This window comes from Daucus carota, chromosome 6 (genome assembly GCF_001625215.2).
Source record: "Daucus carota subsp. sativus chromosome 6, DH1 v3.0, whole genome shotgun sequence".
Classification (NCBI taxonomy): Eukaryota; Viridiplantae; Streptophyta; class Magnoliopsida; order Apiales; family Apiaceae; genus Daucus; species Daucus carota.
Genome location: NC_030386.2, coordinates 6,200,111 through 6,213,390, shown reverse-complemented (window position 1 = coordinate 6,213,390; position 13,280 = coordinate 6,200,111). Strand labels below are relative to the sequence as shown.

The 13,280-nt window shown below is 34.8% G+C and overlaps 1 protein-coding gene across 3 annotated transcripts; it reads left to right on the top strand.

Moving 5' to 3' along the window:
* Positions 1 to 1,602: 1,602 nt before the first annotated feature.
* On the top strand, positions 1,603 to 12,479 carry LOC108227617 (probable ubiquitin-conjugating enzyme E2 23). Of its 3 annotated transcripts, none has more exons than XM_017402863.2 (8): positions 1,603 to 1,783; positions 3,408 to 5,378; positions 6,302 to 6,439; positions 8,181 to 8,663; positions 9,432 to 9,501; positions 9,587 to 9,726; positions 9,814 to 10,125; positions 11,786 to 12,479. In XM_017402863.2, exons 2-8 carry the CDS (start codon positions 3,408 to 3,410, stop codon positions 12,035 to 12,037), a joined length of 3,366 nt encoding a protein of 1,121 aa, XP_017258352.1. In that variant the 5' UTR covers positions 1,603 to 1,783; the 3' UTR covers positions 12,038 to 12,479. The 3 variants fall into 3 exon arrangements, with proteins under 3 accessions (XP_017258352.1, XP_017258351.1, XP_017258350.1); XM_017402862.2 differs by having other exon boundaries at positions 1,644 to 1,783; positions 3,383 to 5,378; positions 8,175 to 8,663; positions 11,786 to 12,280; XM_017402861.2 differs by having other exon boundaries at positions 1,648 to 1,783; positions 8,175 to 8,663; positions 11,786 to 12,280.
* The last annotated feature ends 801 nt before the right edge of the window (positions 12,480 to 13,280 follow it).

Sequence of the window (13,280 nt, the reverse complement as noted above, 5' to 3'; positions counted from 1 at the left end):
GCATATCGATTATCGGGACCGTCTTGTCGGAGAACTTCTGACGACCTTAGAATACTATTGGATAAGTCACCGCCTTGAGGGTGTTTTTATCTAGGCCTACTTTTATTCAATTAGGTGTCATGATCTCTTAGAACTACGGCTCGCTTGATCCCTATAAATAGAGTACGTAGGCACATTGAAGGGATATATCACCTTTTAATATATTTGCTTATAACCCGTGCCATGCATGGATACTTTAAAAAAAATAAGTTTATCCTGATAATTCGTGTATGCTTATTTTTAAAAAAATACAATAAAATCTAATGTTTTGTATTTATTCGCAAGACTCAGAACATATAAAGAATAAAAGTCATATTTTAACTACAAAACTTACTTATGTTTGCTTTTTATAAAATCTTCGTCTATTTTGTTTAAAATATGAAAATGGTAGAGAACATATTTTTTTATTATATAATCTTGAGTGTGTATCAAACAATAAAGATAAAATCTAACAATACTATTTAAACATGTACTTTCCGCTATTGTACCAAATACCCTAATTATCGTAATTATATACAAGATATAATGTAAGAGCAAGTCTAAGATGCCTCACATGATATCCTAAGCTATAATTAGTTTATAAACCGCGTTTCGCAGTGGTATCATAATGTTCTTCTAAATGAATTCGTAAATAAATAAATATATTATTATGTATTGATTATTTAAAATAATATATTACCAATTTTGATCACTATATTAATAAACAATCATAAAATATTAAATATATAATGTGGATAAAACATGTTTTTTGAGTCGAAAAGTGATAGAGGTTAGAAATAATATTTAATTATTATTAAATTATAAAGGCCCAAAAATATGAAAGTCTAGATAATTAGGGCCTGAGACACTTAAATATTAATTAATGAATTAATTAATTTCGTAATTAATTAATGAGGCCCGTAAACAGGCCTACGATTAAGCTACTTGTACCGTCAAAATCCAAGAATTGAGTTTTGAGCACACTCAAGGCTGGAATGTAAGAACGAGCCCTGTTATGGCCTGAATTCATAATACTACTCTAAGTGAGAAACTAAATGAAAGGCTCTAGAACTTCAGGGTTATACGAGTACTCTGATTCCTTAACGATAGACGTCTGAAATCCTAGATAAACATCGATTATACAAGATAAGAATCCTATCTTATTTCAAATGAAAAAGCCTACTTCCATGAGGTTTCTGACACATGAAATCATTCTTCCATTAAGCCTCTACTTCGAGACTACTATATAAAAGGCTCTACCCCTCCAAACTGAACCACGTTCAGACTTGATTCTTTTCCAATTCGAGACTATTATATAAAGAGCTTTGCCCCTCCAAACTGAATTACGTCCATACTTGATTTTTTACCCAGCTAAAGATACGTAGGCATCTCAAATACCGAAAATAGTCTTGAAAGCACGACTCTTCACCTTTATTTCTCGCAGTTCAACATATTTTAAATCACACAAAAATAATTTTATATTATATTATAATTTGAATTAAAACATCTTGGACTTTGAGAAAGACATGTGATAGATTAAAAATTTGTCTGTATTTACATAGATGCCCTTCATCTAAAAAAGGTAGCTTCAAGCTTCGGCTATTCTCTTTTGCCCTCTCCTCTATAAAACAAACAATTTCGACGATCGGTCGGACGGCGAAAAGCGAACCCACATACACATCACCTCCAATATTTACGCACAAACATCTTTTTTATCTATAATTTGTGTAATCAAACTCGAGCTTGGACACCTGATTTTGTTGAGGTAATACGCTTTCTTGTTTGTTTTCAAATCTCTTGTTATTCTCATGTTTATCTGTTACATATGTATATATATTCCATGGATTAATTTGAGCTCTCATTGAATTTATTATTTGTTTAAAGAAATGGGTTATTCACCTTTAGCTTCTTTTTGGCTGATTCAAGGCGTAAGCTTTTGATTTATTCAGTTGGTTGTTTTTGTGTAACATTCTAAGTTAACTGAGTTCTTAAATAATAAATTCATGAATCTTAATGTGTATGTAATGGGGTATGCGTGGACTCTCAATTTGCACTTGAAGCTGTAAGATTCATATGTTGTTTATTAATCAAGACTGGAAATTGTTTTGGGTGGTTAATGTTCGACTTAGTTAACTATTGAACTCGAATAAAATATGAATTCAGATTCCTAATACTTCACTCGACTGGCCCTTTTGCAAAGCATACTGGTCATACTACATGCCCCCCACACCACAATGCTTAAAAATGTCGTCTTTTATTTGTTTCACTTGGTTTTTGTTCACTTGGATGAGATGAAAAGAAGTGAGAATAAAATGAAATTTTATAAAGAAATTCTATGAAGAAAGAAAAATGTATAAGAGAACAGTGAATGAACATGACGGAGTCTAAATTTTCTATGATGAAGATTATAGTAAAAATGGTGAAGAATTGGGATCAAGCATTCCTTCCGGAAAATGTGGATTGGATTTCTAGTTCATAAAGTTTGGAATTGAATGAAGAAAAGAATAAAAATATAGACATTTTCTCCCATCTCGGTCAAATAATAATATAAATTTCATTCCGTTCCATCCAATGAACACAACCCTCATCCTCATGGTTAATTTATATTTAGCTTTCTTAGCTACTGAGGGTGTAACCTTGCAAGTTTATTAGCTTTCATTACTTTAGTTGCTTAATATTATGTGTGTGGTGGGTGTGGGTGTGGCCGTGTGGGTGGGGGAAGAGCAGTCTAAAATCTGTTTACTTCACAGTTAGAGCTGTAAACTAATCCTCTATTCTCTGGTAATGAAGTAAAATAGTCTTTGGCGATTGGTAAATAAATATAGCAGGCTGGACAATTTTTGAGCTTGAATAAGAACAAGACAACTCTGCCAGCCCCATATGCAACAACTCGGGTTGATCACACACCCAGGTTACTGTTGCTACCGAAATCTCTTGATTTTGTCTGGTTTACTTGGTAATAGTGTTTGCCTACTCTGTTCTTCACTACTCACTTTGCTAGCCCATATGCAACAAATTTTGGGTCTACCATGCACCCATTGTTTTCTTCATTTTTCTCAGAAGTACTTATGACGGTAGAGTTTAGCTATGTGTGCTGATCGAAGGTTCATGTTTTGGGATGGGTTTTTATTGTAGTGCGTAATTTCTACAAAACTATTATAGTCTTATAGCGTCTGTTACTTTATATCTTATATAATATTAAATGATATTCATATATAATTTCTAAATCGTAGTGTACATGTCATCCTTCAAACTAGTTCTTTATTGGTGTACTCACCTGTTTAGCCATTTAAATTTTTGGATAATTTGTAGAATTCATTTATTGCAATGCTAAGGAGAATTAAATTGAATTGATGGAATTCAGTTCCTGTTTGTATTATTTATTATAGATGGAAACTGCACAGGACCGTGATACTAAAGTAGTTAGTGAGACAACAAAATCGTGTATGGATACAGCTACTTCAGAACAAGGCAATTCCAGAGTAAACATATCTGCCGTTGATCCAGATACTGGTACTGAAAGTAAGCTGCTCTTATACAGACAAGATGTTGTAAGGTGCAAAAACAGTGACAAAATCGGGATGGTTACTGAAGTTGCTGGCGATTCTGATTCTGATTCAGATAGTAGCATTACTGACGATGAAGATGAGGATGATAATGAAAATGACAAGACTAGTAATGAAGAGGAAGGTGTTGCTGATGGAGATACCAATAATAGTGATGATGAGAACAAAGATGATAGCAATTACAAGATTAGCCAGCTTGCAGCTGACCAAGTCCGAGTCATTTGGATGGATGAGTCTGAAACAGTACAAAACGTGAAGGATGTTGAATTAGTTGACAGGGGATTCTTACACGGGGATTACGTCGCTTCTGCTGCCGACCCAACAGGTCAAGTGGGTTCTGTGGTGGACATCAACATTTCTGTTGATCTAATGACAGGTGATGGATCTGTTATAGCTGACGTGTCATCAAGAGACTTGAAACGTGTAAGAGATTTTGCTGTGGGTGATTATGTTGTCCATGGTCCCTGGCTTGGTCGAATTGATGATATTTTAGACAATGTTACAGTCATGTTTGATGATGGTTCTGTTTGTAAAGTTATGAAGGCTGATCCCTTGTGTCTAAAACCAGTTGGTAAAAATAATCTTGATGATGTACACTTCCCTTATTATCCTGGTCAGCGAGTAAAAGCAAACTCTTCATCTGTTTTTAAAAATTCAAGGTGGTTATCTGGTCTGTGGAGAGCTAATCGGTTGGAGGGTACAGTAACTAAAGTTACTGTAGGGTCAGTGTTTATTTACTGGATAGCATCTGCTGGATATGGACCTGACTCTTCAACCACCCCAGCTGAAGAGCAGAATCCCAAGAACCTTAAGCTATTGTCTTGTTTTATGCATGCAAGTTGGCAGTTAGGTGATTGGTGCCTTCTTCCAACAACCAGCCGATCATCTTCTACAGTCCTGAGTGAGGGTTTATCAAACTTAGGGCTCCATGATAAAAGGCGTCATCAAACACGACAAGAAAGTGATTCCGACACCCCCACTCCTGAAAATTTGGATGATAATGGTGAATCGATGGAATGTGATGTAGATACTTCACTAAACAGAAATGATGGAAATATTGATAGTAATTTATCTGGTGAATCAGGATCTTGTAGTAGTCCATTATCAGCATCGAAAGATAATGTTCGTGAAACTTGGCCTCTTCACCGCAAAAAAATACGTAAAGTTGTAAGAAGGGAAAAAAAAGCCCGGAAAAAAGAGGAAAACTTTGAAAGAGCCCTTTTAATTGTCAAAACCACGACGAGAGTTGATGTTATCTGGCAAGATGGAACCACAGAATGTGGGTTGGTTTCCAAAAGTTTGATTTCAATTGACAGTCCTGGTGATCATGATTTTGTTGCTGAACAGTATGTAGTGGAGAAGGCAGGTGGTGAGAGCGATATTGCTGGTGCCATTGCACGAGTTGGGATTGTCAAAAGTGTCAATGCAAAAGACAAAACAACTTGTGTGAGGTGGTTGAAATCCGTTTCTAGGGCAGAGGATCCTAAAGAATTCGCAGGGGACGAGATAGTAAGCGTTTATGAGCTTGAGGGGCATCCGGACTATGACTACTGTTATGGAGATGTTGTTGTTAGGTTGTCCCCTGTTTCTGTACTGGACGAGCCGATTTCTCTGCAAGGTTGTTCTGAGAAATCTAAACAATTTAACAGCTCGTCAGATGTTAACCAGGTGATGGAGAAGAGCTCATGTGATGAAACTGTGGCGGGTTTCTCAGAACTGTCATGGGTTGGTAATATTACCGGGCTTAGAAACGGTGATATTGAAGTCACATGGGCTGATGGAATGGTAACAACGGTATGTCTGATACCACAAAGTTTTAAGAAAAGTTATTTGCTTTTTATTTATTATGTGAATATGTGAATTGGTTTATCTTGTAATCTTTAATAATTTCATCAACTAAATATTTTGCATGCAATTTGCTAGCTCAGTTTGATTTCATAACTTGTTTATTTCGAAGGACACCACTTATTTGTAGGAATGTGCTATTAAACTGATGTGCAGCTTGTATATAGCAAAGTAGGACTTATTTGATCTAGTCTGGTAGGCGATAGCTATTGGGTGGGGTGAACTGCTGGCAGCTTAAACCTCAAATAGTTAGTTATTTGATGTGCGATGGCAAAACAATACTCCTTCTGTCCCAGCAGGTTCTTTACGTTACTTTTTGGCACGCATTTTGAGGCTCCTATAAAGTATAGTTCCATAATATTTTCTTAATTTTTTTTTCATGAATAAAAGTTTGACGTTTAAACTTTTATTCAAAAAAAAAATAATTAATTGAACCATACTTTATAGGAGCCTCAAAATGCGTGCAAGAACGTCAACAACCTGCTGGGATGGAGGGAGTAATTAATTATCCATTTAGCTTGAAAGGAATAAATTGCTTAGTACGGAGTAACTATTAGTTGACAATCAGCTAAAAGACATGTGTACTATATATTACTTAACAGATGGTGTAAATTTTTTTAATATGATATTATGTCTTGGAATTATTTTCTGTATTTCTTCCTTTTCTACATCCTAGATAAGAGTTTAACTTGTGATATTACCAATCTTGGTTGTCGTGAATTCTCCTCTTACATTGTCAGATTACTAACAAGTGAAAATGGTATCCATATGTTCACATAACAATACATCGTCGTGAAAAAGAATTTTAATATGTAATTGGTATTTTTTACTTGATGAAGTTTCCTCATATATGCTTTTGTTTTTGTTGTTAGGTTGGGCCTCAAGCAATATATGTTGTGGGTCGTGATGATGATGATTCAATTGCAGCTGGAAGTGATGTTAGTGATGACGCAGCTAGTTGGGAAACAGTTCAAGATGATGAAAGGGAAGTCCTTGAGAATGCAGAAGAGGTAAAAATGTCCTCAATTTATTGTCATATATTCCTTTAACGTATTTAGCATATATGGTAATACAGAATCAAAATTGCTGACGGTGGTGTGTATTATGTCTGCTTGGAATTGTTGCAAGTTATAATATAGTTATTCAAGGAGATCGTTTGTTATAAGTATTCATTCTTTAGAAAATACAAACACAAGAAATAGAAGTAACTATGAAGATCAAAGCTTCCTTCGTGGATTATTAAATCATCACAAGGCAATGCAATTGGAATTAAGTCTCAAGGTTAATGGTGCTAATACACATTTCTTGTCTTCTAATAACAAGAAGTTGGGTATATTGTTTTTTTACTAGGAGGCCGTTGCAGTAATATTGTGTTAGTCTTGACAAATTGCTTTTTTCAATTCATGCTGGTTTTGTCTCTTTTACATCTTGCACTTAAAGCTGAGACAATCTTTGTGTAATTTAAATCATTGCATTTGCAACTAAAGTGAAACACTCTATTTTTTAACTGTTTCTTAATATAACTCTGTTTCATAAGTTATCGTGATGAAAAGCTAAATTCAGAAATTAAGGAAATTCTTTAGGTATATTAGGTTAGTCACATAGTACTGCTATTATGAATAAACTGGTTATAACTAAGTACATATAAAGGAACTAGGTGTAATTAAGCAATTTTTAGTTGGCCTGTTACTTTAAAATTTCATCCTCTTGTCAAATGAGCTTTACCCAGATGACTTGGCTTTAGAATGTTGCATGTCTTATAAATTTGAAAATTTTCTAGATTCCAGCATGTTGTATTAATTTTCTTTCCCTGATTGACTTGATGCAGTCATGCAGGTTATGTAGGATTTAGGAGTGACACATTAAGAGTAAGCTAGATATGTAGCATCACTCTTTTCTGGGTCATGGCTCTTTGTCCCTGATTGACTTGATGCAGTCATGCAGGTCATTGTGGGATTTAGGAGGGACACATTAAGAGTACTGCTAGATATTTAGCATCACTCTGTTATGGGTCTATTATGAAGTTTACTAACTTTGAATGAAGTGACTATGGACATACCTTTTGCTTAAATTATGGATGGTGCTTCCTATGCCTAATTATTTTGTAGTTGTAATTTTTTTTAATGGCTAAAAGTTAAGTCATCCATAGTTGTCATAAATCCAAACTTATTAATAGTTGTTTTAGTTTCCAGTCATCATTAATAGAATTCCCTCCTGGTTTGTCATTTTGTTTTTGCTATATTTACCTTCTTTCTTAGAGCTAAATCCTCTTTTACTGCTGGAATATATGTCTGGAAGCGTACTCTTTCTACAATTAATTTACAGCTGCTGCAGTAGCTTAGTGAATTTTGACCTATTGATAATGGGCATTAATGCTAATATTATTAGTTAGGAACTATTAAGTTTGTTTGGTTATGGTACATTTTCCTGCAAGAGTCGAGTTGTGGCTGTACTGAATATAAGTACAATTGCTTAAAAAGCCCAACTATGACCAGGGTTCTTGCTTCACTAAGAATAAGTGGCAATTTTAAGTTTGTTGTCATCATGAGTAGCATGTGATTTGGTATGTCGTATAGTCACTTTTATTGTGCTATGGGATGATTTGTCCTCGTATCAATTTATCTTTGCATTGACTAAGTTGTCACAATTGAAAACATCCTCCCATGGACATATTATATATTTTTTCATGCTTAACAATTTATATATCTACTTAAATTGTATTGAGTTACTATTTCATTAATTGAGTTTCAGGAGCTCGAAACCCCAGATGGCAGTGGTAGCAGTTCTGAGGTGGATGAGAGCAGAACCAGTGCAGAAAATTCTGGAATGAATGGAGCTCTTTCTTTTCCTCAGGCTGCTTTTGGATTTATGTCTAGACTGGCAAGTGGAATATTTTCAAGGGGACACAAGCATGTAGATCCATTTAATGCAAATGCTAGAGATGCTCAAGTTCAGGAGATAACAAATTTGGTGAATATAGATGATGGTGATGGATCTGGCTCTCAACGACCTAATGGCACTATTAATGATTGTAACGTGGTAATATCTCATGGGGAAGTTGAGGAGCAAGTTGATGCAAAGGGAACAGACTTGTTGGAAGTTACAGAAGATCTTTGCAGCTCAAATCCTAGGAAATTAAAGGCTGTATCAAGTGATGCAGCTGATTCTTCTTTCAAACGGTTTGATATTGCAAAGGATCCTTGCGACCATTATTTTGTTGGTGCTAATGGACAGGTGAGCTCTCTATTAGACCTCGGTTTCTCCTCTAAGAGCATCTCCAACCCAACACCAAGACTCTCCAATAATGTAATTTAAAATGTAGAATAACTCCACTCCAATCCTATGATGGTAAAAACTACACCAAATGAATAGTGACACCAAATTTGGTGTCAAATCAAATATTCAATAGGTGCAAGTTCTACACCAAATTTAACGCTAGAGTCCAAGTATATCCTCATGTTTTTTAACAAAGAAATTTATTCCTTCCGTGTCCCATTTATATCCTATTGTATCCCAACAAAACAGTTACATGAGAAATGTTTGAGGAATATTTCTTCTTATAGAAAAAAGATTCCTTTTAGTGTAATATATAAGTGTAAAAGGGTTGGAGTTGATTTTGTGAACAGTGAAACTTTTACATTATAATAGTGTGATTTTTACACCATTTTGGTCTTATGGGTTGGAGATGGTCTAAACTGCTTGATAGCATCCTTCATAATAGTTTGATAGATATTTACTTGCGTTTACCTTATAGGTCCACAATATATGTAGACACCTGCTTATAATTCCCTCGACTTTTTAGACACCAGTACTTGAAAAAACATTTACCAAAGTGGTCTTACAGTGATAGTGGTTATGGTTATCTGTGGAGGTTAAGTTCTCAATGGTTTGTTGTGTTATCTAAGAGTCATGGTGGTTTTAGTAATGTAGCAACAGAATCCCCCCAGGATAGCACAATCTACTTCTCATTGATCTTTTGATTTTGAATTACCACACTTGCAGGGTAACACTGGAAGGAAGTGGCTCAAGAAGGTCCAACAAGATTGGAACATTCTTCAGAACAATCTGCCTGGTGGGTTGGGTTTTCTGAATGTAACTGATCTCTTCGTAGTTGGAAGTTATTTAAAATATTTGAACAGTTTTATCTCTTTGAACAGACACAATTTATGTACGGGTTTATGAAGATAGAATGGATCTTTTGAGGGCTGTAATCGTTGGAGCATATGGGACGCCCTACCAAGACGGGATTTACTTCTTTGATTTTCACCTTCCACCGGACTATCCTAATGTTCCACCTGTAAGATAAATATCTATACTCACGAAAATTATTTTTCAGCAATCTTTGGAGCAATATCTGTAGCTAACAAGTTATGAATAAATACAGTCAGCATATTATCGTTCTGGAGGATGGCGGATAAATCCTAATCTGTATGAAGAAGGCAAAGTTTGCCTTAGCCTATTAAATACCTGGACAGGCAGAGGAAATGAAGTATGGGATCCGGCATCCTCAAGCATCCTCCAAGTTTTAGTTTCACTTCAGGGGCTAGTTCTAAATTCTAAGCCATATTTTAATGAAGCTGGGTACGATAAACAGATTGGAACAGCTGAAGGAGAGAAGAACTCATTATCATACAATGAGAATGCATTCTTACTGAGCTGTAAGACTATGATGTACCTTATGAGGACGCCGCCCAAGGTAATTAATAAAGTACTAATCTATTAAAGCAAGTCCAGTGGTGGTGTTAAAAATGATGTTATCTCTGTAGTATAGCACCTAAAGAAAAAACTCCTCTTCAGTGCAAGGGTAAACATGGATGTAAATTAGCAAAATGCTATACTTGGTGCTAGATATAGAACCAAATATAGATGTTGCTATAATTGCCACATAAGCATACAAGTTGAAAAGTGTTAGGAGGGAAATGAATAACCAAAGTAATAGTGACAAATTTAGTTGTGCATTTAAGGGTTGGGTGGTTGAAATATAGCTAAATTTGGAACTATTTGGTGTTAATGTAGGACTATGTGTTGGCCTACAAGTTCTATTTTGGCATCAAAAATTACTTTGTGATTCCATAATTTAGCAATAGCTTTATATATTTGGCACTACCATAAAACATGCTCTTAGTGATTTACACATGTTATGCAATTTATCTTTCAATTATTCTGTTGTCAGGATTTGCTATGGTCGCTTTCTGCATAGTGGTGTAGCCTCACCTGTTTACTGGCTTAGTATTAGCAATCTAAATCTGTCCGAGCCCATCAAATTTGTTCTTATTATTTCTTCTAAGACTTAAAATATACAAACCATAGAATTAAGAGTTATTAATGATAGTTATATAGGATTGATATAACATGAAATTTGGGTATCTGTATATATCTCTCTTTCTCTGCTTACCGGCCTATTCCTCTTTTTTGTTTTCTGGTTTATGAGCAGCTATCTTTGTCAAAGGCTCATATTGTTCTCTTTGTAAAAACCCCCAATCCATCAAGTAACATGAGGGGAGGGGGATGGATTAGATCATGTTTCTTTTACGTTGTTCTGTGAAAATCCTAACCAGGGTTAAACGTGGATAAGATGATTGGATTATGGTGTCATAAGTTGTCAGTTGTGGGGGGGTTAATATTGACAAATGGAATAATATGGGACCAGCAATTTTTTACAGATACTATCACTTAGTCAGATCATATCAATTGGCCAGCCTTACCAATCCATGCTTATCGCAACCAAATAACATGTCAAGGACTAAGGAACATACAAGGTAAGATAGAAATAAGTATGATAAAAGTTTAAAAAGGATTTGGGAGGAGTTCCAGAGCTGTCTTTCAGCTGCTAAATTGAAAATTGAGCAGACAGAGGTTAGAGATGAGTGATGTAGGCTCTGTCTGGGATATGCACGTATTGGGTTATAATATAATAAGAATATATTTGACGAGGTTTGATATTTTAGTTATTTTTCGCAAAAGTTGAAAAGTGGTATCTATTTGTGTGGGGAACCTGCTTTCTCTAAAAGTATTTTTTTAAACAAAAGCTACTAAACATGACCTTACAGGGTGGATAATAAAGACTAATTCACAGAGGACAATAGCTTAGCTCCAAATCTAGAGTCAGATGCACGTTCTGGCTTGGAGAATTATAAGTGTCACAAAGGTAGAGGAAATTACATATGGTGAGACTGAGAGATAGTACATAAGAAAGCATAAGTACTTGGACTCATCTATAATATTGTTCCATACTCCCATTTAGGTGCTTTCTGATATAAGCAATCATTTTATGGTTGTTCTTGAACTATTTCAGTTTCATATTTATGCAGGGAATAAATATTTTTTCGTACTAATCAGGTTAATTATTTTTGTAGGACTTTGAATCTCTTGTTACCGAGCATTTTAAGAAACGTGGATATTACATTCTAAAAGCATGCGATGCTTATATGAAAGGTTATTTGATCGCCTCTCTTACTGAAGATGCCTCTTTAAGTGATAAGAGCATTCCTGATGCAAATTCTGTTGGTTTCAAGCTAATGTTGGCTAAAATTGTTCCAAAGCTTTTTCTAGCACTCACTGAAGTTGGAGCTTGTTGTGACGAGTTTAAGCATCTCCTACAGTCATAGCACACATGTTTGAGAGTCTTGTGTTAATATTGAAGAGGTCAGACCATTTGATTTGGCAGTCATCTTTTGAATTTTAGAAAAGAAAGAGCAGGAAAGAAATCCGATCCAGGATACAGGCTTTTTAAAAATTTCTACGTGTCTTCTTGCAGTGTGAAAACTATTCTTAATATTTGGACCGAATACATTCTTTTGTTGTTAAAACACAGCCGAACTATAGTTTTCGGTTCTGCAGTTAAACTGCAGGACATGATTAAAATAGTCCAATCTTTATCATATTTACCCCATCTTGTAATGCTGGCAAAATTTTGGCTACTGATGTAACATCTGTACATTTCTTGCTATATGTTTTACTCTCAGGTGGGATTGATGAGTAAGTTGGTCGTTTCCTGCATTGTACACTCTTTTTCTCCTGGATGAGCAATAAATTGTTTTCTAATTTCTACCTCGGATATATTTCAGCTGTATTCTAATTGTGAATGTAGTAATTGTTTTTCCATACTATTATGGGGTCGTTTGGTTCGAGGAGTGGTATGGGGCTGGAAGGAGGAGGGTTAAGCTGGTATGGGTTCGAGGTATGATATCATGTGTTTTGTTGAATGCTGGAATCAATATATACAATTTTTGTAAAATATAAGTTATTAATTTATATTAATTAAAAATATTAATAAAATTACTATAATTATATATTTTTCTATCATTGATTTAATTTTGTATCAAATATTAATATTTTATTACTTAAATAGAGACAAAAAAAAAAATAATGCATCTCATACCTCGTGTCTGATTCCAGAAACTCAAGAACCAACCGACCCAGGAGGTTCCAACTAAATGACCTTGTAAGAAGGGAATCTGCATTTGCTAAGGAAGTTCATGATCTGTGAATTGTTATTTTATATGCATTTTTTTTTATTTTTTCACTGTGAGAAGCCTGTTTTGTTGAATTACTCACATCCATCTCAACGCGTATTACCTTCGTCAAAACTTTTGCTATATGGTTCTAGTTTAAATGTTGTGGCTATGGCAATGAGAAGTGGGAATTGGCAAAGCTTTATAACTAGGGTGAACTGATCTAGTTATCTCAACTACTACTATTCTGTGGGAGTGGTATTCAATTGTTGTTAAAGATTTTAATAGGTAAAAAAAAAATCTGAATTTCAATGAATTATAGTTCGATTTCAATTTTATGTGAATTGTTTGAGGAAGAACAAGTTGAGAGCATCTCCATTCGATAGCAAGGGAATGA

What these genes read in the sequence shown, in the direction of transcription:
- LOC108227617 (XM_017402862.2), top strand. Translation starts at nt 3,408, where the DNA reads ATGGAAACTGCACAGGACCGTGATACTAAAGTAGTTAGTGAGACAACA. An exon ending in TTGTTGGTGCTAATGGACAG is followed by an intron (nt 8,664 to 9,431) that starts GTGAGCTCTCTA and finishes CCACACTTGCAG; the next exon opens with GGTAACACTGGAAGGAAGTG. An exon ending in ACTATCCTAATGTTCCACCT is followed by an intron (nt 9,727 to 9,813) that starts GTAAGATAAATA and finishes GAATAAATACAG; the next exon opens with TCAGCATATTATCGTTCTGG.